The sequence below is a fragment of the Ornithodoros turicata genome, chromosome 6 (genome assembly GCF_037126465.1).
Source record: "Ornithodoros turicata isolate Travis chromosome 6, ASM3712646v1, whole genome shotgun sequence".
In the NCBI taxonomy this organism is placed as follows: domain Eukaryota; kingdom Metazoa; phylum Arthropoda; class Arachnida; order Ixodida; family Argasidae; genus Ornithodoros; species Ornithodoros turicata.
Window position 1 is genome coordinate 11,917,309 of NC_088206.1, and position 26,624 is coordinate 11,943,932.

The following is a 26,624-nucleotide window of genomic DNA, read 5'->3' on the forward strand; positions in this document are numbered from 1 at the left end:
GGGGGTTGGTGGGCTCGAATCTTGCCACCGCCTGTGCTGTCTGAGGTTTTCTCTGAGTTTTTCGGCAGACTTTCCACGACGAATGTCGCACAGTTTCCCTGAAGTCGGCCCAGGACACACACTAACCCTCCCATCTCCCCCACTTCTTCCTGCTGTCCTCTTTCCATCTGTCCACATCTGTATGCTGCTTAAAGTGCTCATAGCCAAGTGCAGTTGCTCCGCAACAACAACAACATAGATGAATGGATGATGATGATGTCGGATGTTTCCCTGCGTTGGGTGCAGGACCCTACCCCATTCCAAAGCGGTTCATATGAGAGGATGACGAGGGAAGGGAATCCCTACAGTTCGTTGCTCCGCAGCTCTAGTACGGAATATTAAAAAGTAGATATTGGTAATACTGGTCCAACATTAGTCCAGTACTGGCGATATCCAGCCAATGTTGGGTCAGTACGCGTTGTTCTGCTTGGGATAGACGTCAAAGCTCTTGCAAAGGTTGTTTCATTGTCGGTCATTGGCCAATCAAGGTTGTTTCATTGACGGTTCAGGCGTGGAGTGTTCCGTTGGGGGAGAAGAGGCAAACCATTTCCTCCGAGAGGTAAAACTTTTCGATGCACAAATTTACGTGGGTTCTCAAGGGACGACACGAGTGAAAACGCGAAAGAATAGGTATGGGCGCGCGATAAGTGAGGGCGGTAACGTTGGAGAGTTTCTTTCGGATTTTTGTTTTCGGTAGCGTCAGAATTGGCGCTGCATTAACGGACGAGCGCTACTGTTCGTAGGAGTTCGCGGCTCCGAGGAATCCTCGCGTGCCTATATGTCGCTCTGTACGTGGTCAATCCGGGGATGCCTCGATATCCCACCGTTAAAAATCCCAGATTTCTAAATTAGAGCTTTAATATGAAGAATGGCGCAATGTTAGGGTTGAATAATACATATTACAGACAAACCTCGCAGTATTGCGCGATTCTGCAGACGTCGGTAGAAGTCATTGTCGAGAATAAAAGCCGTTTTTTTTTGTGTTTTTTTTTTTTTTGGCGACCGTTAGGCTTAGCATGGCGGTCACATCACATCGCAGCAGAAATTGTCAGAATTTGGTTAGGTTAGGTTGGGTTGGGTTGCTTTTGACAGTTCACCAGGAGGTTGGGGGGCTTCCCACAGCTGGGCACGCGCGCAACGCTATACGCTACAGCGCCGTTTAGGATTTTGAACGTATGGGATTTTAAACGGTAGATTCTTAACTGCGGCATTTCGGGATACCCCCGTCAATCCAGTCCCAGAAAAGAGACTCAACTTGCAGCAACGCTGTGCACTGTGCGAGTCGAGCTTTGCTCCCGCGGAAAGACAGATGGCAATTCATTGGGGACGCAAAACCGTACGGCCTCCGCGGCAAAATTTGCTCTCTCAGTGGAACTCGCCATAAGGGGATGCACCTTTTTTTTTTTTTTACGAATTCATGACATAAGTAGATAAGGAACATCAGTGCCAGGAATGAAATTGCGAAGTGTGTGCATGCTATTTTCCTGCGTTTGCCGTTTTTATTGTACGCTTTTGATCCGTTGCAAAGAAATTGCAATTCGATGCAAACGATGCCTATTGCTTGCTTCCAGCACACTGATTCGGAGATTTCTGGCTGGCGCACGTTAGTAACCTGATGTGGTCGAAATTATCCGCAGTGCGCTACTCTGCGACACGAGCAGCATGTTGCCAGACTCTATGTATGCTGACTCTCCAAATGATGTATGTATACTCTATTGTGTTTTTATGTATTAGTGCGACAGGGGATGCAATCCAAAATTCCAAAATTGGTAAGCGAAACGAAACGTCATTACGCCCTGTACACGTACAAGACAATACAGAGCCAGTGATGGCGTCGACAACCAACGCTGTAGGGGGGGAGCAACCGAAGCTATCACCGAAGACGGGACATAAAAAAAACACGTGCAGTACACATACGGCGCCCGTAAGACAGCATCTCTTTTGACGGCGGTTCCGCAGGATCTTCCGAAGAAAGGGGAACTTGCAACTCTTTCGGCGAAAATATACGACGTGCAGCAACACGTGCTGGGCATAGAAGGAAATACCAACAGTAGCATCAGCTGCCTTTCAGTAGTCTGTTTTTTTTCTCTCTCTCTCTTTCTTTCTCACATTAGCACCGGTTTTCTGCGTATCCACATCCATACACAAGACGTGCGAATCTGGCGCTCTCGGTGCACAAGCAAGCAGCGGGCATGGTGAGCACATGTCTTCCGCCCCACGCAGTTCCCACGGGCACACAGAGAGGACACCAAACAGGCAGATGTTATTCTCGAAGCCGTTTTAGCAAATTAGCCGCAGTTTTCAACGAGTCTGGACCATAAGGAGGGCAGGGCAGGGCATGAGTGGGTTCTCCGCAGCGGAACAGACGCGCGGCTTTGATAATTAGTGCGGAGTATTGCTCTACGGCAGGACCGCGTGTTGTTTGTGGAAATGGAGCGATACGACAGTGTGTCTTTCTTTAAGCCGATGTGTGACAGACGGGGATCTGTTTATGGCACTTGCGGCGTCGCGGCAGTGCAGCTTCGCTTTTCTAGGATATGGTGTATAGGCCCTTCTCTGTGCAGATGGTCAAGTGTCTAGAGGCGGCGCGAGACATGGATTGGACTGTTTGCGGTTAAGTTTAGGGTACTGGATACGGGGTGGGGTGGGTGGGGAGCATGGAACCGAACGGCTGATTGCGCAGATAAGTGGAATCTCTGAGATTGGGACAGCGGAACTGGATTGTGTGGGATGGTGGGATGAGGACTTCAAAGTGTATCGTTCAAGGCTACAGTACGACCTTGGACACAAATTAGAAGAAGTGTGTGGTGGCTGGTCGGACGAATGAGAACATGGGTTGCGAACATAGTGTCATTCGAAATGTCTTCTTTGTCGACCGACTGGTGCATGGTCTGAACATGTTCAAGTCCAACATCTTTCACGTTCTCTGGCTTGTATTTTTTGGTCTGTAGTAATTTTGTAACATGCGTTGGGGAGAATCCAGAATTGTTCTGAGAGCAAGGGTGGTCCGGCCTTGGACTGCATGCTACTTGCATTGCCTGAGATCACAGCTTATGAAGAATTGAATCATCTGTGCAGGACAGAAATTGTGAGAGGGTGTCAGGACATCCGGACCTCGACCTCAAGGGTGACATTGCGTGTGTACACGACAACAACAACAACAATAAATGAATAAAGGAAAAGTGATGATGACACACGGCAAACGGACTGCGGTAATGGCTACAATAAAAGAAATGGGCTAAAAGACGAATGGCAATAACAATAATAAGATAACGACGCGATAGTACGAGTTAACTGAGAGAGCTACATAACCAACGCAACTTTATTCTTTTTTTTTATAGATAGCGGTACAGCAGTAGCAGTTATAACGAGCATTCCGGGCTTCCGCGACATGCGTTATTACGCATTCTGTATATCGAAGCGAAGTTATTTCGGAATGGGTTGTTTCAATCAGCAGTCGAGGAGAGCTATTACCGTATCAACCAACCACGTTATTGCATTACATGACTTTATACCGTAACTCGTGCTGCACAATACAAACACACGTTTGAAATGCGCTTTGGTGATTTTTTTTTTTTTTGTGTGTGCCTGTAAAACAACGCCAATAGGCAATTTCTAAAAAGTTCTCCAGCAGTTTGAGTGCAACCACGAAGAATAAACGCGCTCTATACCAAAATTGTGCTGGAACACAATGGTGTACAACAACAACAACAAGAATAATAAGCTAACGAATAATGATATGGCATGGGCTTAGGTTTCTGGACCCTACCTCATTGCAGGTATGTTGATGTGATTTGATGAGTTGGCATACACGCATACGGATGCAGCAAGCGTAAAGGCTCAGAGGTCATCCAGTATAGTCCTGTGAGTTCTATAGAAAAGCCAGCGCTGATATGCGGGATTGCGCCAAGGCCCAAGAATCCTATATATATATTGAAGAGCGTGGAGCCGATGGATTCTAGTTGACGCATAAGTATGTATGTAATAATAACAATACTGTTTTCTCCGTGGCAGCCACCAGGGCCATATAGTAGTGCCGCAAATGAAAATAATCTTATACAACATAAAATTACACTCATACAGACATATACAACTTCCTTCAGAAAACTAGGAAATAAAGATATATAAATAATAATATATATATAAAGTATATATATAGTAAATAAATAACATAATATATATAAATATCTATAAAATATATAAATAAAGATAAATAAAGGACAAAAAGTCGGAGCTATGCTAACCATCCATAAAGTAGCGTAATAGCAAAATAGGCATCAAATAGCTTCGCGCTCGAATGATGCAAAGGGAAATCGATGTAACATTTGACAACGTGTGACAGGACTGCAGCTTTGCACGATCATTAACGCGATAGCGGATGGGGAAGGGGGGGGGGGGACGTCGATATTCCCGGTTCCGAAATCCCTGCTCTCGAAATCCACGTTCTCGAAACAAGGAAAATCAAGGAGAATGCTCGATGGCTTCGTAAGGTGATATGCCGTGTTTAAAAACACGACATCACTATTTAACCACTCAAAATCACGGGTTTTTGGTCTGTCCAAGTTGTTTTAACGAACGAAAGCCATATTTTAGCAGCCGTTAGGTGTAGCAGGTCGGACACGACGGAGCAGCATGTTGGTTACTAGGTTAGTGTTAGTCCAAGTTCGGTGTTTGCATTTGCTTGTCCAGGTTAGTCTAAGTTCGCCGTTGGCAGTTTCCTGCGCGAGAAGTGAGATAACACTTATTTACCGTATATTTTGCAACGGGGATTTCGATCACTTTATTTCGACTCCACGCTATGTGTTTTTCCGTTCTCCAAAGTAAGCACTATCGTTGTAGCACCGTTCCGAGAAAATTGGCGGTTGGTCACTTCTGCACTTCCGGCGTGCGCCCGACATACGTCCATTGGAGTGCCCTGGGCGCCGCGGCTGTTTGTGCAGCTCGGACCGGTGAGCTTTTCCGGCTTTCTCGGGGGGACACGATCCGACCACGTGGCTTCGTTTGAGCGCTGGGAATTTTGAACGAGTTTTTCTCTGAACTGCGCGAAGGTCTGTTCGAGAGAAATCGGGACTTATGGATCCGATCTGTGCAGTTGGTATAGTAGTGGTCGTGTAGCCTTCTGGAACCTGTTTGCTGAGGAAGAAGATAGATAGATAATTTTCCCAGGGCGCGCGGTAGGTGCTGCAGTATAGTAAAGCTAAAATACAGAGGCATTTGTGTCACACGAAAGCATTAGCCTCCAACGCGCAAGCCACAATGAAATTCGCAGTCCCACACTTGACTTTGTGCGTTCATTATATTAAATAAAATAAAATATTTTGGTTGATTGATTGATTGATTGAAATTCAAGTAACTCAGGAAAAAGCCCACCACATATGGCCGACTGTAAGCATCTTTTCGTTTGTGATAGCCAAGGACGTGCCTCCAGCAGGCTTTCCAGACGAATGCCAGCACAGTTCCCCCTGAAGTCGGCCCAGGACGCATACTAACCACACTGTCTCCTACACCTTCCTGCTGTCCTCTCTCCATTTGTCCACATCTATACGCCGCTCATAGCCACAGTTGCCTCGCGGCGCTAACACGGAATTAAAGAAAAAGCCAGTGCGTGCCGGCGCCTAGACTCGAACCTTGCACCTCCTGATTTCCCGTCAGGGATGCTGCGGATTACATCACGCTGGCATGTGTTTGCGAAGGTTTACATATTCGATAATGATATGATATGATAATGATGATATATATGATAATGATAACAACAATGATATATATATATATATATAACGATAACAATGATATATCATTGTCATCGTTTCAATGCATGTTTCTTTATATACCCTTTGTTACACCCAAAACCCTCGTGGCGAATAGACGATCTTAAAAAGATCCTTAAAAAGATGCTTTGCGCCGCGCGCTTGGTGGCGCGCGGCGCAAAGCAGCATGGGAACTTTGAGGGACACTGCTGCCGTCGTCTGCTTCGGTTATGGTTTACCCCGGCTGACGGTGCCGCTAGCGCGCACCGAGAATGTTGTTGTTCTTCCTCTACCTCCGTCTTTGGCCGTCTCGTAATGCTTTAAGGCGCTGTAAGTTCCCATAAGCCCTTGCGTGCCACAGGTGGCGCTTTACCTTTGAAGCGTGATGTGGGCAAGCTTACGCTTGTCCCATCCTACAATTGACAATACGAGGTCTATTTCGTGTTCAAGATGTCTCATAGAGTCAACAATACAAGATGTCGGGAACAGCAACAAATAAATCGTGAAGAAGATGACGTATGGGGGACCAGATAGTAGAGAGTTTTAGACTTTTAGTGCATCAGAAGAATTCTACGAAAACGATACGATAAAAGAATTAAGTTACCAAATCCAAGCTTCGCAATGTGATGTCACCCGTTTCAAAGAAACAGGGCGATTGGCTTATCATGCTTTCGGAACTGTTATCGTGTTACGCCCTACTACATTCACGTGCGTGTCAAGCTAACTCATAAAATCAAGCAGGCCTAAGCAGGGCCACACCGCATAACATCATCATTCATAATTTAATTGTTGTTGCTGTTCGTTATCAGCACCAAGTATGTCTGAACATCGTTGATGATGATGATGATGATTGAAAGAAGAAAAAAAATGAACATCGTTTGCCTGTAACTAACCAGGCATACGTCATTTTTCCAGAATGATTGAAACACCGATCGTTCTGAGAGTGCCGTGTAGACAGTGTAGTGTCCTCCATCGTGTCCTTCGTGTTTTTACCCACCCAAAAAGTCAGTGCTCGACGAAACGCCCGGCTGTGTATCCTAAAGTTCCCACAGATAAAGAAGGACATCGTAAATGTACATATCGCTCCTTTTTCTCACGTTCCCACGCAACAGAAGCACCTGTTCTTTCGCCGTCGCACCTGCCCGTCTTATCGCTCGTCGACGGTGACCCGTTCTTACCGCACATTCCTTACCGCGTTGAAGACAGTGGCGCTGCTAATTGCGTTTTTTCCGTACTTGAGTCGTGGGAACCCAATCCTTCGCGGTGTTGTTTTTTCCACCGCATGCAGCTGCTTGATTGAGTGCCCGGACGATGTCGTGTTTCCTCGATTGCGACATCCGTGTCAACAAAGATTGATTCCGCCCTGCTCTTGTGTGTGGTCGCCCTTATACTAATTTCTGTCGCGTACACTTCGAATCAATTAATCATTGAATTGTGGACTGTGCTTCTTGACCACTGCTTTGCAGGTAGTCGTGAAACAGTGGTTTAGGTTTGTAATGAAGGCGAAATAAATACAAGGAGCTATATGTTAGAGCACGTTTTATGCGCTAAAAGTTTGTGTCAAAATTGTCAGTTAGTCCAGTTCTTTGTCGATGAATTGTGAACGTAAAAAAACAAGAAAACTAATACGGATGCACTCAAAGCCCCTCAACGAATCACCGAGAGCTAAAGGAAATGGCGGAATAGGCTATGGACATACAATAGGAACGAGCGGGAAGTTAATTTTTGATTTTTTTTTAAATTTGTGAATATTGAATTTTTTGAATAATTGAAACAAATCGGGAATCAGGGAAAATTGCTGACGCTATTTTTTAGCACTCCATATATATCAACAAACGCTTCGGCGTCTGCTACATATACACAATACCAGCACTGTTTTTACAGCGGGAGGAATTATGTACTTAACCGTTAGTCCTGTAATTTTTTAGTACATTCAGTAACTTTTCTTTACTCCATTATATGTTGCTCAAGCATATACTTTTATGTCATATCTACATGGTTGTTTTCATATCTTCGGTTATGACCCACTGGGGCCCGGTATACGGGAATAAAAAGTACTCCAGAAACTAATTCATTCAATAATTATTAGATGTAGTGTCCCCAAGGTTGTGATGGCGGTCAAAGGGGTCGCCGTTGTCGGCCTCACAGAGGTGGGCAACGTCACGACTAATGCACTGGGGAATGTGTCCCCAACAGAACCGTATAGGTACCGTTCCAACCTATCCTTTATTTGTTAGTCTCTTCCTCCTCTCCCTCTACCACCCCATTAGTTAATTAAAAAAATTATCATTTCGGGTTATTTTCTGTTGCTTGCGCACAGAAGACTTCCTCTTTGATTCTTGTAGACCATCAAGCAGCGCATTACAAACTCCATGTTCACTTGCCCTGTACAGATTATGCGGTCAAGTACGTCATTTGCTCTGCTCTGTTTAGCGAACTATATTCATCGTAACGCCTAATAATTCCCACTTGCCCTTACAAATCACGCTTGTCACGACCGTCGATTATGTGTTCCTGGAACTCATACTAGCCCCTACCACACGCAACTGACCCCGTCAATTAAGAACGCTACGCCCAACACTTAGAGGCGTGGACGTGGGCTTTAGGGTGGACAGACCTGGGGTATGCGTATACAGCTACACATTGTCCCGCGCACACTCCAAGTCCCAAGCCCACGAGGCCCCCCCTTTACGTGTCCGTCAATCCCACGCCGCGCGATGCGCGGGGGCTTCTCAACCTTTTGACGTGACAGTGCAGGTATATATGCGCAGCGTGACCCGCCCGGCGGTAGGCATATGTAGCCAGATTTAGCTGTAGGCGTACTAATCGGGTTGGCAACCTTTTGTTTCAGTGGGGGCTGATCAATACACTGACCGCTCTTTCTCGGACTCTGTGGGTTGAAGATGGGCGACGAGAGGATGGCCGCGTGTATAGTGGGATGCGCGCCTGTTTGGATTGTGCATTGTGTGGCTCGGGGTGAAGCACCTTATCCAATCTGAGGGCGTAACAGGTGCGCGATGTTGGATTAGGCGGCGCCCATCGGGAGAAGTACGTGTACCGTGAAAACAGGCGGGGGATCCACGTGATGTTCAGGCAATGAGTGTCAAGATGCGAACCTCGTTACTCGTACATATACGTCTCGGCTCCTTTGCTGTGATGCTCAGTGATCTGCCTAAGCTACACGAGGGAACGACATAACCTCCCTCGTGCTCCAGCGGCAGGGCCGAGTCGATATAAGAGCACCCGTTCCTCATTCGTGGTACTCCTGTCCAAGGTCCAAAGCGGTGTTGAAGACTGGGAGGCGGTGGGTGCGAATCCTGCCACCGGCTCTCTGAGGTTTTCCCTGGGTTTTCCGAAGACTTTTCAGACGAATGTCTGTCGAATCCGAATCCGAATCTAAGGAAGGTTCTACGAATTCACGAACTTTACGAATCTCGAATGCTTCGAATCCTTTCTTTAAAAAAGAAGAAATAAAGATGGGTTTTAAAAGCCAGGAAAAAAAAAAAAGAAGAAAAGGGAAAGAAACGCTTCTGCTGAAACGTGTTTCGAAGCAGACGATGATTTGATATCTTTGCTTAATGAAAAACAAATTAAAGAATAGTTCACTTTCAGGAGAAAGCATACCCATATACTTTTCAAATGTAATTCATTTAACACGTTGTTCATCGACTACAGGAAATACATGCACTCTCGAGCCTGAAGTCTTTCTACAAAACTAAGAAATTTTAAAAGCAAAACCATGTTACTTTTAAACATGTAATGTAAGAGTTCCTGCCTGAACTCTTTCAGTCCAGAGCAACGCATTCTGCGGATGCCTGCTCCTCTATTACCGAGCGCTCTGTCTGCCGGGGTGGCGACATGTTGCTCGGGGGGGACAGCGCGTCCTGGGCCGACTTCACGGCCGGCGTAATCAAACAAACAAGAAAACACCCGCCGGCCAATCAGGCTTTCGATGGACTCCGGAGGCGCCAATTTTAAAAAGGTACAAACAAGCGTGGTTGGTGGAACCGAAAGATTCGATTCGCGGTTTCGGACACTGGGATTCGGATCTCAGTGGATTCGGATCTCATTCGGATCTCAGATCCGAATCTCGAATCACTGCCTAGAATTCGCGGATTCGCGGAGCCGTTGTCGTCGTGTGTATACAACACCGTGCATGTCATAGCAGGCGGGGTTTGGTTGATTGATTGACAACAAACAACATCTTTATTTGGAGATGAGTGATTGATTGATTGTACTGATTTGCAAAGTTGGACCTCCATGCAGGAAGATGTAGTCCGCATCTTGCGTTGCTCTCGTATTTCACATTGTCAACACGCCGCCTACTTGTGGCCGTCACTAGGAAAAGTTGATAAGTTGCGGTCTCATTTATTATCGAGAAAGGTGCCGCAATCGCGGATGGATAGCGCGCGCACCTGCGCCCGTCGGCGTTCTTCTGACGGTCGACTTATCGCAGCCGACGACGTTCCCACGCTCTGCCATTGGTCCACGGCGTCTAAAGACCACGACGCGACGCCGCTAACGGAATTCCCAACTACGCATACTTGCCTGCGAGCGTCAACCGCGTTCGCGTGGACAGGCGGAGCAGCGCTCGCGTAAGGAATGCGTCCACGAGGCGTCTTGTTTTGTTTTATTTGTGTATAGAGTCAGAGAACTAAATGTTCGGTTGTGTGGAGCGTATGTATATGGATTGAGCCGTTACGAAAAAGATGCCGAGGAGTGGACGGATGTGTTTGAGCAGGTTCTGAAGAGCCGGTTCCTTGCGACACTTCCTTTTTTTAGGCAAGGAAAGGAGGGGGAAGAATTTTTGTGATAACCAGGCATAGAAATAACGCAAAAAAAAAAAAAAGAGTGGAGGATATCGTGAGGGACGAGTGAGACATTCTTTGGGCGAGAGGTCGGTGCATGGTTGGCGATGCTATGAAATACCGCGCGGTTTATCATAATAATTCGGCGGGTTTGGGCGAGATGCAGTCACATTCTGTCTGAACCTGCAGAGAACACGCAGCAGAACTACGTTGATTGGGGTGCAAAGTCGCAGCTTCCAGACACCCCGTTTTAGGCCCGGGACTCTGAAATTGCATCCCCAGCACTGCAAATGGTTCTAAAAGATTGCATAAATTTCCGTGCACTTAGTGCCAAGAGGGACTAATGATTGTGTTAATGCATTCAGTCCCCCCGCAAAAAAAAAAAAAAAATCTAAAATTACTCTCCTCGTTTTGCACAAGAAAATTGCAAACCGCAACCGTAGATCTCCACTAAGTTTCGTTTCTTTTAGATCGTAATCCAATTCAGCTTCTATATCATCATGTAGGAAGCAATTGATTCCTACTCTTTCTTTTTTTTTCATTGTTTCGTTTGGTTCAGTGTTCTTGTTTTATATGTTTCAACATCTGACGTGGAATATACGAAGATAATCAACAACAACAAAATGAAGGTCGTTCTATAGGTGCCACTTCAACGAACAAGTCCGGAGTGTCGGGCAAAGCTAGAATAAAAAGGAGAGACAGAACAAAAGACTGAACAATGAAGGTCCTTTCCTGAGTGGACAACTTTCTCACCGGAATATTTTCTCTGTCACATAGCACTGTTTCCCACGACATCTACGGAACCCGAGCAGGTGCACATGCAGGTAGCCGTATAGTTCTCCGACGGAAAGACCCCTTAATAATTTGTCAGTGCACAAGGTTTCGCACAGGACTGCGCCAGCGAGCACGGGCAGGTGTAGTAATTCCGCCGGAGAAAATTCCACTTGCCGACACTTTACTCCGTCGCTTTAATTTGAATCCGACTTTTTCGTACGGGGCAGCGAGTTAACCCTGCACGACTGTGAGGAGTCGTGCCGTGGGAAAGGCATTGTTTTCAGTCACTATTTAATTGCGTCATTGAGAGAAAAATGCTCGCTATATACGCGCAGCGAGGAAGGAAGCCATGGTCCAGCTATTTCGAGGAGGACGTGGCGGTGGGAGAATCGGGCTTTCATTCATGACACTGGTCAGCGGTGTTCCGCCAGATGGGCCTTTCACAGACCGTTCAAGGCCGCTGACTGTTGGACACCTTTTGTTGGACACTACTGTAGTGATGATGATGATGATGGTGAAGGTGATGATGAGAACTAGAAAGAAATGGAGATGCAGGTCGCGACAGGGTCAGGCTCGATACACCAGAACCCCTGCACTATATTAGTTATACCAGACGAAAATAATAATAATAATAATGAGTAAAAGAAAGAGGAGGAAATAGAGACCAGTGGGAGAGGGAGCTGAACCGATGATGGCCACCAGGAGAAAACACATGCACTGTACTTACTTTCTATGAACGGAAACATCTCCCTGAGTCTGAGCAGCAACGAAGGGGGGAACTAGTCAGGACGGACACGGGACAAGAACCGATAACGACGACTCAAAACCAGCAAAAGAGCACTTTATTCAACATAGAGAAAGTGGAAGAAGCGACGTAAACAGTTCCGGTGTACATCGCTAACTTGCTCTGAAAGAAGCTTCTAGTACGATTACTCTTAGTGTATCCCTTTGAAACCGCGTGAGTGCATTCGAATGCACTCTGTATGTTTGAAATCATCTCTTAGACACAACAACTGTGCATGCATAAGAGCTTAATGACTAAACGTTTTCGCAGTTCTGCACAATTCCGCGCCACACATCGCTAACCGGCTGCAGTTCAAACTTGCTACATTGAGGCAGACGAGTTAGTGGTTGCACACAGCCTTGCACCTTGTGGCAGCAGATGGCAGACTACAGCAAACGGCAGTTATGTTTTCTTTTTCTTTTTTTCTTTCATTTCGCGGCCCCTGATTTTTCAGGAGTCCGGCACAGAGCACATATCCCCGGAGATGAATGCTCAAAATTCGTGACCTGATTGACTTACTTCGTGATAAGCCCGAGATTGCATGCCCCGCATTTGATAAAAGCTGCATGGCAAATGCGTGACCAACCGCCCTGCACAGCCCTTTCCTGTATATCCCCTCCCCTCTCCCTCCCGTTAGCAGTAGCCTGTACAGCTAATTATAAAGATAAAGTACGCTATTGCAGCAAGGTTTTCGAAGTGTCAACTCTTGCTCGAAAGTTTCGTGCGCCCACAAAACTCACGAATTTTGCACTTGGCGAAATTCGCTAGGATTAATGGCCCCGGAACGTTAAACCGTCTTCCAGTGGGTTAGCAAGACTCTCGCCCCAGAAAGGCGGCTATAAAGTCACAAGCCGAAGTGTAATCCAACTCAGAATGCAGCACAAACGAGTCCTATTGTGAGGCTATTCCTTCAGACAAAAGCGACGATAACCTATCGCGACAGAGAAAAAGAAGCCAGCAATTGCTAGGAGGCCGTCAATTGTTATGTTTTTTTTCTCTCTCTCTCTCTCTCTCTCTCTCTTTTTTTTTTTTTCAGAGAGAATGTCGACACAGGATGTACTGATAACCCAACACCTGAATGCGAGCATGGGCAGAAAAAGCATGCGGCGTTAACTGGCTCATAAAACGACAACTTTTATGGACGTCGTCGCGGTGGGTCACCGGGCTTTTTTTTCTTCTTTATACACCAACAGGGTCGCGGAGAGCGTGTTGAGGTGGCCTAACGTCAAGTCATGCTTTTAAGGTACGTGTTGACGCCGAGAGTTTCTTTGCTGGACACCGTAACCGTTCTCGTTGGTTTTTTAACGTCCGCTACCATTGAACGTACCGGCGCGTTAATAGCGAGCTTTCGTGCATCGTTACGCTATCGCCTTTGCGTACGTAAGGAATAGCGTTGGTGGTTATACGCACGCGCAAAACATAAAGAGAGCTTCGCGCACTGCGCAGAACAACTACGCTATCCCCTACGTACGCAAAGGCGAAAGCGTACGTAAGGTATAGCGTGGTGGCTCTGCGCACTGCGCGAAGCTCTCTTTATGTTTTGCGCGTGCGCAGAACCAACAACGCTATCCCATACGCACGCAAAGGCGATAGCGTATAGTGCACTAAATATCTCTCTCTTGTGGGTTCTGGGTGCACTAATTTCCCAAGCTGCGAAAGCCGTAAAGCGGTGTGTATTTAAATATTTGAGGTTGACAGCGTTTCATGCTTTGTAGTATGTAGTTAGGAATCGAAACTACAAATTTTGCAACAAGAGGAATTATTTCTTAAAGAGGCTCGTGTAAGTAGTCCAAGGTGGAATAAAAAGAGCACACAAAGAAAGAAGAAAAGAAAACATCGTGAGTGGTGTATATTTTCGTGCGGTATTTTTCTTTCGTGTGCTCCCTTTATTCAACTGTGAACTCCATTTATCTTGCCCGTCTTCCAGACTTATCGTTGTAGTTTATCTGGTATTACATACGCCATTTGGGCTAAAGGAGGGACTTTGTAACTTTCCGTGTTTGTTAACCTTTTTGAGGATATGACTCAGTTTCAATTCCCTTGTCCGCACAGCACATCACGTAAACGATAACGTGACGTAACAACAACAACAACTTTATTTTCAACGAGCAATTCACGGGAGGGGGATACGTTTATTAAGAAAAAAGAAAGTAAAGGTCAGCCAGACGGAGGTCGAAATGCTATTCAAAAAAAGAAAAAGAAGGAGAAAAGAAAATGATTTTTGGTTCTGTAGGAGGGCTCTATGTGTTGTGATGGTGATGGATAGAAAAAAAATGATAAAAATTGGGAGGTGAGTCACGACTAAATCGGACTGGCTACCCCAGTACACCTACTTAGAGCAAAAAGGAAAAAAAAAAAATCTGTGTGTTGTGTATGGGCTCGTTTGCCTACTTGTGTACAACTTTATTTTAATGATGATGCTTGGGGAGCTTCATCGCCACGATAGTCTAACCCAGTGCTGGCAGTAATGTGGTGAAGGGGAATAATGCGTCAGCTCAGAGTGAGGACCCAAGTCCTACAGCGTCCAAAAAGTTTAGAAGTACTTTTAGTGCAAAAGCTATCTGAGTTTCTACTGAAGGAACCAGACAGAGAACCAGTGCTCATGGAATTTGCTGCAAATGCTTTGAGGGGTGCCATAGTATTATCAGCATGAGCATTGTCGTTGGAGTAACTGCTACAGATTATGTGGCAAGGCTGTATGAATCAGCGATATTGTTCATATATCTTATATCAAGATGTGGTCCCCTGTTCACTTAATCTTGGGCAGATAGTCGTTGCAGTTGTCCAGACGACTTGTTCTACCACACTTTTTGTTTGTTCGTTCCGAATAGTGTCGCCTAAAGCACCACGGCATCGTCACCTATATACGTCAACTAATACCCCTGTCACACGGCAAACCGAATGGCATTCCCAGGGAATGACAGTTGCACCGAATGTCATTCGTTTGTCTTACATCGAGCTACACGAAGAAACAGAATGTCATTCGCAAATGATGTTAGTGTCGATAATTAAGACACCACGGCCGAACATATTAACCATTATACCGGTACATTGATTAGTTATATTTTTATTCCTTTTGCTCGAAACTAGCGAAACATGAGATTATTTCACAAAATCGTTGCTTTTTCAAAGACACTTAATTGGCTAAGCATCACAAGCAAAGATAACTAAGAAGCCTGTCTGCACCACACTTGGCAACGTGGAGACTTGGAACGAGGGTAGTTCTCCGAAGAACAGTATTTAGCCTTCCTTCCTTCGTGTCAAAAGTTAGCAAATTCGTGATAAAATATATGAGTACAACTTTTCACCCGTCTTTCTTCAAACGGTTTATTATTACGTTGTTGTTTTTGCGTACCTCTCTACTGCGAGGATACACAGTCGGTGTGAGAGGGAAAAGGGGCGAATTGCCATTTGGTTTCACCGTGTGACACGAAACGAATGTCATTCAGTGTGAATGTCATTCGCTGGGAATGACATTCAATTTGCCGTGTGACAGGGGTATAACGCCATCGGTTGCCACAAACGCGTCTGCTTGCACCCCTATCTTCTGTGCTTGATATCTTTTTTTTTCCTCCTCCTCCCCCTTCCCATCATACCAACCACAGGGACAAATAAGACCCGACGACTCAATTTCTCACCTTTCCCATCACTCGGCGCACATCTGCGTGTGAGGGACGCACAAAACCCCATTGTCCGCACGCGCGGAACTGTGCACAACAGTTTGTCGGCAAAGGCGTGACCGAAAGCACGGCTAAACATGCGCGACCCCCACCCCCACCTGATTGACAGGGACGGCGTCTTCGTTTCCACGACAACCGCCGCTCTGGCGCCACGAGTTCAATGGCGGAATGCATGCCGCGCATGCCTCCTCAACAGGTTGCTGCTTTCCTTTGAAGTGGGGGAATCAGACTGGCGCCACTGCCAATAAAAGACTGTTTCGCGCCCGTACGAGCTATTTGGTGCGGCATCTTCTTTGTTGTGGAGACCCGAGAAAAATGATAGCAAGAAGAAGAAGAAGAAAAAAAAAAACTCTGTTCTCTCATTTGTTTGGGTTTGGGACAAACCTACGGGGTGGTAGTGTTACCGTTGCCGAGAAACTCGGCGCCAGTCTGCTGCATTGGTGACGGGGTTTTTTGTGTGGAAGGAATAAATGAGATAATAGAGGGGGTGGACGTGTAATGTGAATGCGGAAGATTAGTCTTAAAGTTGGTATTCGATCCTTTCAAGGTGTTGTGCGAAAGTGATTCTCACTGGAGTAAGGTCATCATTGGCGCCGGGGGTATAAGTATCACGCTGCGTAGCTGGATCTTTGGATGATGTGGGTAGCTATCTTCATTTTCTACGATCTTCGACACGGATATCATACAGTCTTCGTCACCTGATGTATCAGTCACGGCTGCAGTAGAAACTTTCTGGATGCTGCCTTTATATAGTGTATCATTTTTTCACTTGTTCATCCGTTATGCTGTCAGCACATCACCATTAACCTCCACTAGCTTTTCAAGGTCTGTACCATTGGCAGCCCTTGAATGGTGCAAGCGGAATGAGTAGAGAACTCCACCAGGTGTGGCGCAATAAATCCTAATATTTTTAACTCCAATCCAATCCAATCCAATTTGTCTTCGACATATTCCACCATTTGTTTCAACGGATCCCCGGATTTTCTTGGATGCTTTTGCAGATCGCTGCAGTGCAGTTCTTATTTTCGAACGGGACTCCCTTTGAATCAAATTTAAATTGTGGGAGGGTGGCGAGCACATACGGGGAAACTTTGCTGAAGCCAAACGTAGCAGTACTACTTTTTGCACCCCCCCCTCCCCTGCAAGATATCACCTCCAGTATGATGTCGCAAAAAGTCGTGTATTTCTGGAGCCATATTTCTCCTAATCTGCAACGCAGCATTACCAGCGCACGTATTCAGCTCCAAGGTCTTCTTGTATATCTCTAACTAGAAGTGAAAGCCAGATGAAATCTCATACTGACACTTGCAAGATGCAAACAACGCTGGATCGTATCATAAACTTTCACGCAGCTTGGAATATCACGGCGTTGACAACGTGTAACCGACACCGCTTTGGTCAAGAAAGACGGAGAAAACAAATTTGGCTGGGCGGTTTAACTTCGGATTTGCTGCCTGGTTTCTATCACAAAGTGCGCAGTCTAGCAACATTCGAAATCATGCTCCTCGCCCCCTTCTCATCCCTCAAGGGGTTTGAAAGCGGACTTAAGCTCATCATCATCTTCTGGCCGTTCTTTATCAGACGGAGGCTGATGATAACGCGGAGCGGTTATCGCTGCCTTCTCGGTTTCTGTTGAACTTTCCCACGGCTCCTTGCACTTGTAAAGACAAGTAGACGACAAATGACAAATCAGGGATCGCGTCATGCTGGTCACGTGCCTTCGAGCACGGAAAGTAGTAATGTATGGGTGCACAGTATTTGTAAACGTTCAGTACTTTGTCCGTTTATGTTTATTGGTAGCGTGTAAAGCAGTGGTGGGCAATCCGAGGCATATGATGTGGGTGAGTTGAGGAGGAATTTATCTCGGGAATTTGCGGCCGCGATTGTTTGCTGAGGGTAGTTTCGAAAGGATTCGATTGTAAGATTATACTATACTTCCAAGGGAGTATACTAAGATTGGTATAATGCACAACATGGAATGGCGTCATTATTGTATATCTTTTTGTTGAATACTGAGGCACTTTCTTCTCTTCTTTGCTTTTCACGAGGTATTGTTCGCTGCATCGTACTTCATAGAAACATAATTCCAGTTCTGTACCCCTTCAGCAGCTCAACTGTTTTGTTGCCTCGTTCTGACTTGCCATCTTCGGGTACAATTCGCTTCCACTTTAATCGTGACCAGCCAATGAAAAAATATAAAAAAATTATGCACCATTACAGCAGTTTGAAATTCAATGTACAAACGGAGTACGTAATTACTTTTGTGCATAGTATTTCTGTATACCACGACGTCGTGCCTTTCGGATGGTGTAAGCTGGATTTATCTGTCTACGACCTCCCTAATCATTATTGTGCTACACCAATGCTGAGAGCACAAAAGACGTGTGTCTTCCGTCTCAGGCATCATCCTGTTCTGGAAACAAAGCAAGTCATTCATAGCATAGCGGCACTGCATGCACTTCCATCGTCCATTTTACTAGGGTATTTCACGAATCGTGCATGACCGCTATCACCCCTGCAAAAAAGAAAGACGGGAAGGCATTAGGCAGCAACAAATACCTAGTCGCAGCGCACTAGTTGCTAGACTGCTTTATTCAACTTGCTCTGAACTGCATTCGGAGTTCGACGCAGGAATTCTGTTAGGTGTGCTCTTGTGTGCTCTTTTTGTTCACATTCGTTGCTTTAGAGCCGGATGGCAACTAACTTGAAGGATACATAATGTATCTCGTTGGGCCTGTTGGTCAGACATACTAAAAATGGGCAAAAGCGCTAAAAATACGCACGACAAGAACATGAAGAAGCGACACCGACACACACCCCAAGCGCGGTTGGTGTGTGTGTGTCGCTTCATTTCATTTCATTTCATTTCATGAATTGTAACCCTAAAGGGCCCTGGGTGGGGCGTTACATAGGGTGGGGAGTTACAAAGGTAATAATAGTACAAGCGTCTGAATATCTATTCAGTTTGGTTAGTGGCAACAGAAAAGGCATACACACTGGTCAATAAGTTCTGGTTACTGGTTCATTAATACTGATAACAGGTTAATTAATGACACCTGGTAAATTATTCCACAATCATTATGGGTGATCATAAATTGATGGGGCGAATACAGGAATCGGTTAGTGCGAACGTGCTCCTTCGTGTCCTTGTTCTGCGTATTTTTAGCGCTTTTACCTCTCTTTAATATTGAAGGATACGCTGGAATATTCAGCTTTTCTACGAAGCTGTACTTGATAACTAAGTTGCAGTGCGCATGTCCAAATGATTTGTTTTGCGTTTCCGTCTGCATAGACGCATATAGCATGGCAGGAACTTCAGCATACCAAGACACATGCATAAGAAAACTGATGACGATTAAAAATACGCGAAGAAACTACACGCAACGTAGAAGTTGCAACAGGTATACAACGCATACGTCGAGGATTCAGAGGGTGTTCTCCGGTAAATGCTTCTATATATCATGTACTTCTCTTATTGTACTTTCTAGTCAGATGTGAAGTCAGATATGTGAAGTGAAGTCAGTATGTGTGCACAATAACGTCGGAGCCAAACAAAATAAATTATACCATTTTCATTTATTTGCTTTTGCTACAATCATAAGCTTTTCCGTAAGGAACCGATTGCATGTCGGTGTTTGCAACATAGCTTGCTCGTGTATTATCTTTTCGCCAAGTGAGCTGCCCATCCCGGGTCGACGACACCGATCCTCCTCTTGTTGACGTTCATTGTATAGCGTGACGTCACCCCTTTTTGTTCTCCTTGGTTGTTTTGAGGTCGGGCCGTCACGCATAAAAGCTCACGGTGGCATCGGTCACGCGCGCTCCCTATGCTCAATCGCCGTGACTCGGCTGGAAATGTAACTCATTAGCCCCATCGAAGTCGTACCTGCATCGGCGGCAGGTGTCGGATCCGCGTTTTGCACGCGTTGCTACCGCGTGTCCCGTCTACTGGGAGACGGGCAGCTTCAGGGGTAATTATCGATGTTAATAGCCAAGATGTAATCGCTTTCTGAGACTGAGGGCAGGGGCTACTTGCACAAGGGTGAAGAAGCCACCGGCGAATGCTGCTTGCGTCCAGGGGAGTCAATGTGGCAACCGCGGTCTAAGTGATGCAGGTGGATGAGTCAGGCTAGGAGGGACTGAAGAAGCCAGCGTGCAGGAATCATGAATCATAATAGGCGTAAAATAGTGGACTGCCGGCGTGTTTTCGATGTAAATTCACTCGTCGGTAAAGGGGGATGTGTTTAGGCGTATCCCGTTATCTGTATTCCGCTATAAATATTGACATGAACCTCGACTCCGCTAATGAGTCGCAAAAATTGTCCACTCCACCAGAGCTTCCTCCCTTTATGAAGTTTCTTATTATATTCTAATTTGTTGTCACCTTAAATTCGGGCTAAACAAGATCATTTGTGTGGTCTAACAGAATGGAGAAACAAATACATACAGCACAACATGCGACACGGAGCGCTGTAGATGACGTACCATTTTGCCAATGTATTGACACGTACCTTAACAGTATTTAGCTGAAACGTTTGCTAGCATTGTGTAGCATCGTCGGGTTCATGCGTGCCGCTCGTTAGTGATAGCCAAGGTCGTGCTGAAGACTGAGAGGTGGTGGGTTCGAGTCCTACCACCGACTGTGCGTTCTGAGGTTTTCCCTGGGTTTTCCGAAGACTTTCCAGACCAATGTCGGCACGGTTCCCCCTGAAGCCGGCCCAGGACGTATACTAACCCTCCTGTCCCCGCCTCCTTCCTGCTGTCCTCTCCCCATCTGTCCATATATGTTCGCCGTTCATAGCCACAGTTGCTTCGCGGCGCCAAAACGAAATAAAAAAGTCAGTCCTTGTTCTTTTCGGCTGAATATTGTATGAGCATGAATCAACACCTGCTACTTTGCTACATTACCACCATTACCAATTAGTACCATTAGTACATTACCACAACAGCATAGCATATATATAGCATAACGGAACTGCACAACCATGCGGTCCAGTGAAAATATGTCCGAGCTCAAAGCCCGGAAAAGTCCCTAAAGCACGTACAAAAGTGTACATATCGTTGTATGTGGCTATGTGCAAACCTGTAGAATTCGCTTTGTGACGCCGTTTATGACAATTCGCATTATCCTAGCGCAGTCCTGCGCAGAGAAGAGGGAAAACCGCGCAAAGATAACAGAAAACTCTCCTTGTTTGAAAGGAAGTTTAGCTGGCAATGATTGGTTAGCAAAACAAGCAAGCTGGTTCACACACACGTGGCATGTCTGTCATCTCTGGAAGGGATTATCGAAGTGACCGGCAGCTGCGAGATCCATGGCCGGATGAGTGGCAGCCCTTGCACCCTCCAAGGGCCAAGACAAAGACACCCAGTCGTTCCAAGAAGTTTGAGAGAGTCAACCTCTGGGAATGCCAGATGGTGCCTCGTATTGTTCCTCCTGTTCGACCTCAGCTGTAGTGAATATAGACAAAGCGGTCTATACTTCCTTCTCAGCATGTTGGGACATGTGCGGATAACCTCGACGAAATTCACTGTTAAAGTGGCGGAAGTGTGATTGCTCAGTTGGGTGCAATAGGTTAGGCGGAGTGGCAAGCCAGCGGGACTCGGCTAACATCTCCAAGGCACCATAAGTTATGAAACTAATCAATGAGCTGATAGAAAGCAAAAAAAAAAAAAAAACGATCCGATAACGACATGATATTCCAACGATTGGCAGATGCATATATAGGTTTTATGTAACATTTTCCAGGTGGGCGTAGCTTTATGTCCCTGTCTACGTTTTCGCTACAATTTTTGTGTTACATTTACATACTGCCACACTAACATCACTTCAGGTATTCATGTGCCCGGGTTCAGAACGGACCAAGCGTAATGCGCAAAGGGAAAAGGTAAGCATTTCATGCCACCGTGACACACTATGTCCACCACACACTCCGAGAAAAGGGAGTAGTCTTATTCCCTTGGGGAGTAACTGCATTGTCACATCCACTCAGGAGGGGTGAATGCACGGAAGTGTATGCGAAGTTTAGGTCTGGCTTGGGAGTAAATTTCATGGTCAGAAAACTAAAATGGGGGACTGGTTGCAATCTAGAAGACAAGAAGCTGTAGTTGCCTCCCAATTTCCTCCTCCTCCTCCTCCTTTATTTTTTTTTAGAGTAGAAATACCACGTGGAATGTGTTTCCAACTGTATCAAAAGACCTTGCAAAAAAACACTGCAGTCATGGAGCCATATTTTCCGTGCTGCACTCGACATTAGCAATAAGTCATTACATTAGCAATATCTCGCGGATATCAGCGGTGCGGCGTCAACTCTTTTTTTTTCCCTCCGCATATTAGCTCGTTAGTGGACGAATCGTGAGAAGTCACGTGACGTGGGTTCCTCCACGTCTGGACAGCGGCGCCCATGCAGCGCGTGAGAAACTTACATTGAATATCAATTTGGCACCGCGCGGCATGCCGAAAGAAAGGGTCACGTGAGACCTTCGATGTCGAAGCGGGTCTCCGGTTCAGTGACTCGGCTCCTTTTAACTGGCGCCTGATTAACGTCACGACGGGTTTTTGAACCGGTAACAGCACCGGCCTGACGCCGGAATAGACTTTAAAGTGTGCGCACGTGCACTGAAAGGGGTCCAACTGTATATAATTTAGTGTCGCCGGCCACTGCAGGGACCTGGAACGTGTGAGGTCCGCCGCCCTTTTTATATAGGAGGTGACACTGGCGTGACGAGAGGCGCTGCTAGATATTACGAGAGTACAGCTTTGGGCAGAGTCCGCAATATTGGTGACATTGCGTAGTTGAGGTAAAGTGAAAGCCTACGTGATGTGTCGGTTATAATAGGCGGTATACGCGTGCTTGTAAGGACTTAATGTGTTTGTCTGGAACGGCTCAGTGTACTGAAAATGCCAGTGCTGTCGGTTATTCTTTGCCAAATTTTTTCCGGACATGGCAGTTATCAACGGACAATTTAGGCGTCTAGACCAAGGAGCGAAACTAGAGATGGCACGGCATCCTAGTAGAGGCTCTACCACGAAAACTTTTGTGTAACGTGCACCGGTGGATGATGGGAGTTGCACTGCAACGCGTTATACAGTATACTGGAAAATACGGTACATACGCAAGCAGGAGAGAGAGAGAGATGTCACTTGAAACGTCAGAGTGACAAAAAAAAAAAAAAAGTTTCCGAAACGTTTTGTTTTCTTTTTTTGTGTGTGATTTGTGAGGGGGCCATCGGTTACTGTGAATGAGATACCACTCGTAGGGCATCGTATTTTTTATGCATTCGAAATTCTTATTCCCCTTCCCCTCACTTTTCCCTCTCCCCCGAGCAACATGCCGCCAGCCTAGGCAGGCAGGCAGACCGCTCGCCTACCCAACTACTACTCGTTAGCCTCTCAACCCCCCTTCTTCCTTTCAATCCCTAGCACTGGGCAGTCACCTTGAAAGGCTGTGAATTAGCGCGGTGTGCACATTAGTGGAACTGTCATCTCCACAGGTTTCTTTTTTCATATCCGTTCACCCGTCGAGGAAAGTAAGCACGATAAACACGCTTTGGATTTAAAGGCCACATTTGGCACTCTTACTACAAATTCCTGCCAGAGGCACGACGTCTCCCAGCAGGCTCCGTAATCGAGGAACAGAAGACGATTAACACCTGGCTACAACACGTCACCGTCCGTCCAGCGTGCCGCTGGACACCTGAAGCACGAGGAGGGGAGCCACCAAAAAGAGTTGCGCCATGAAAACGCTAAAGGGGAAGGAGAAAACGTGCCGTGCGAACTGCCTTCGGTCGAGGTCACATCAGCCGGCCGTACAGGCAGACAGGTGCAGGGTGGAGGGGGAGAAAAAGCCTCACTCTCAACAGAATAACCATTCCACAGCTGCTGCTCTTGCATGGGAAACCTTTTGCCGCCTCTCTCTGCGACAGCTGCGGCACCACTGCTGCCCCCTACTGCTGGTTGCAGCACTCTCACGATCCCCCATTGGCTGGTCCAACCCGCGGGGTCCTCCCCCCGAAGCCTCATTGGCGAACGCTGCCGAGCGCCGTATAAAAGGAACCGAGCGGTCGAACGTTGCCACACACTCACTTGTGAGCTGCTGTTACCTCGCTTTTGGATTACTCCTCTCGCTTCCTTTCGGATTACAAACATGAAGGCCGATCAGCAGGTGCCACTGAGCCGGTGTATGGCTAAGGTCTCCGACGGTCGAGTGTCGCGACCCCGCAAGGACCGCGATCTCAACCAGGAAGAGATGCAGTCGCTTCTGGCCAAGCTCAAGGAACTTGTGCCCAACATGCCCCGCAACAAGAGGTTATCCAAGCTGGAGATTATTCAGAATGTCATCGATTACATCCTCGACTTGCAACTGGCCCTCGAAGCGCACCCAGCGTCTCGTCCGTCCAACGGTACGAGTCCAGTCCGGCAGCCGCTCGGAGTTCTGTCCCCGTCTTCCAACACAGTCGCCAACACCTGTGGTGTTTTAGAGGTATGTATCCTTACACATGCATTTCATCCTGCTTTTTTTCGCGTACTGCGTCGTTAGAGCGTGAAGACTGCCCCTACTGTAGCCAGCATGTGTCCCAATCAGCCGAAGATATCGCGTTGTACGTTTCCGCCGGTTATTGCTCATAGTCATACTTGCTGAGTTCGGATGTTCAGCGATAAGGATAGGAAGTCGTGATGGCATGCAGGCTTAGTCGTGCAGCTGGTGACGCATACCCCCTGTTTTTCAATTCTGTAAGCGTGCAACGCTTCCAGTTCCACGCGGTAGTAGCAATGTTGCCAGTAGTGCAACTTCCAGTGCACGCAGCTTGGAAATTAATGCAGTACAAAGTTTTCCGTAAGCTGCAGAAACAAAACAGCTGTTGCCGTCCTTCCAAACGTAGCATGTCCTCCGTCCCCGCTCGCTGCCCTACCTACGTCGGTGCCATCTAAGGTGTGCTTTGAGAGGGCTGTCGAAATTGTCGATGCACCTGTTTTCGAGGGCCTTTTTTAGAAGTGGCCACCAGCGTTCTTGTAGTAGGATGATTGCGTAAAAGCCCGCGTTGTCTTCCTTTTCGCGTTGACTACCTTTGTTGCCCGCGAAGGCCGATCGCTGCTGCCGTCAGGCCAAGGAAAAGGTACTTGACTTCCTCTTGAAACAGGTTTCGTGGTACTGCCGACACTATTTGGGTCAGCACTGTTAGATGGCCGTGTATTTGTGCGTGCGCGTTCCCTTGACGACTGTGCAGAGATTGTTCCGTTGATGCCTTGCGAGAAAGATCCGGTTGCTCACGGTGCTTTCTTCTTGTTCTTCCTCAGATGAACGGCGTGGACAAGATTCCAAGCCACTTAACGGACCTGATCGCCGCTGTTGTGCAGCAGCCCTCACGGCCCGTGTCGTGCTAGAGACTTTGTGAAGCACAAGGGACATTTCACCGTTTATTTGCCTCCCTCTGTGGCGTACGGTGCGCGCAAGAATGCCACGAACTCTTGCCAACTGGCTAGTCGTTCGCCCTACGAAAGTGAAGCCTGCGTAACATCTGCTGCTTCTGCTCCCAGAGTATATAGGGTGATCGTGGCTGAGCACGAAGGACAGTATTAAGACATCTCCCTGTGCTCGAGCTTGCCGCATCCCAAGGCTTGCCCCCTTCCAAGTTTTGTCATCGATAGTGGGTCAACGTCTACGTGCAATCTTGTGAGTCGAGGGTTCGAGTGACCCCGACGACGTCGTGTAGGATCCTTGAATAGAGGGATCTCTTTATTTATGTAAAGTTGTACAAGTACAAACACTCCTTTTTTTTTTAATCACGCGACAAGCTCCCATTACGGAACGCCTGCATTTCAACGCTAGTCTAGATGAGATCACATACATTGTACGCAAAATAGCAGGGCAGTTCTATGTCTTTCTGTTTTTTTTTTTTTTTTTTTATCCACGCTTCACCTTCATGTTTACCAGGTTCCTGTCACATTACTTGGGTGGGGTGGGTCCAAGAAAAAATTCCATGACTTGATTTCGTCTGTGATGATGTTTAATGAATCCATATTACAAACAACTATGACTTTGTCACAAAATGACTTGAGCCTTGCCCCCTTTTTTGTATACTATGTCTGGTAAACTACTTACTTTTTTATGCATAATGCCCTCCCTGGCAGTAGGGCCCTGTAACTATTATTTGTACAGAGATACTTAATGGCTGAATGTATAGTTCTATGATTATGTGATATAATTTTCAACCGAGAAGAGAAAAAGAACACAAAATAAAATATTGATGTTCAATTTCTAAACTTCTGTGTGGCAGCAGTTTCTTCCATTCCTGCAGTACTCAATGCATGGTGCCCTCTGATAATACGACTTCTCTGAGCGTCGAGGCGGCAGATATGGCACAGGTCCAGCCATAGCTGATAGCATTGTCTGCCCGATCCTGACGCTAAATAATGGCCCACAGCATAAGTGTGTGTGTGCTTGAGAATGCTCTTACGAGGCAATCTTGCAGACTGTAATGCGTCCTTACTTGTCGTGCACCTTGCCTGTGCTGATCGCGCAGTACCATTGCGTAGTATCAGGAGCTGGAATGGTTTATGTTTACATGCTCCAGGGACAGAAGCGGATCTGTGGGGCCTTTTATAATATGATGTGGTACTGACTCTTCATAGCAAGAACGGTAACAGTCATATGAATAAGTACGTCAACTAGGTTGCGTGCTGTTACTATGTTTTCCAGAAGGAATGTTGGGGATGTGTAGAGGTCCTGATACAGTTCTAGCAGCTCATTTTCTTGGCCTCCGTAACAGTATGCCTTCGTAAGATTTCTCCAAT

The 26,624-nt window shown here is 46.5% G+C and overlaps 2 protein-coding genes across 2 annotated transcripts in view; both read left to right on the forward strand.

The window, feature by feature from the left end:
* The first annotated feature begins 13,243 nt into the window (after window positions 1-13,243).
* LOC135397497 (uncharacterized) overlaps window positions 13,244-26,624 on the forward strand; it is a 151,559-nt gene continuing 138,178 nt past the window's right edge. The window contains exons 1-2 of the mRNA XM_064629100.1: window positions 13,244-13,395; window positions 15,758-17,673. The gene's annotated coding sequence lies outside the window, so the exon portion shown is untranslated. The remainder of the gene's footprint in view (window positions 13,396-15,757; window positions 17,674-26,624) is intronic.
* LOC135399094 (DNA-binding protein inhibitor ID-2-like) lies at window positions 23,740-26,093 on the forward strand. The gene is made up of 2 exons (XM_064630787.1): window positions 23,740-24,312; window positions 25,128-26,093. Exons 1-2 carry the CDS (start codon window positions 23,977-23,979, stop codon window positions 25,212-25,214), a joined length of 423 nt encoding a protein of 140 aa, XP_064486857.1. The 5' UTR covers window positions 23,740-23,976; the 3' UTR covers window positions 25,215-26,093.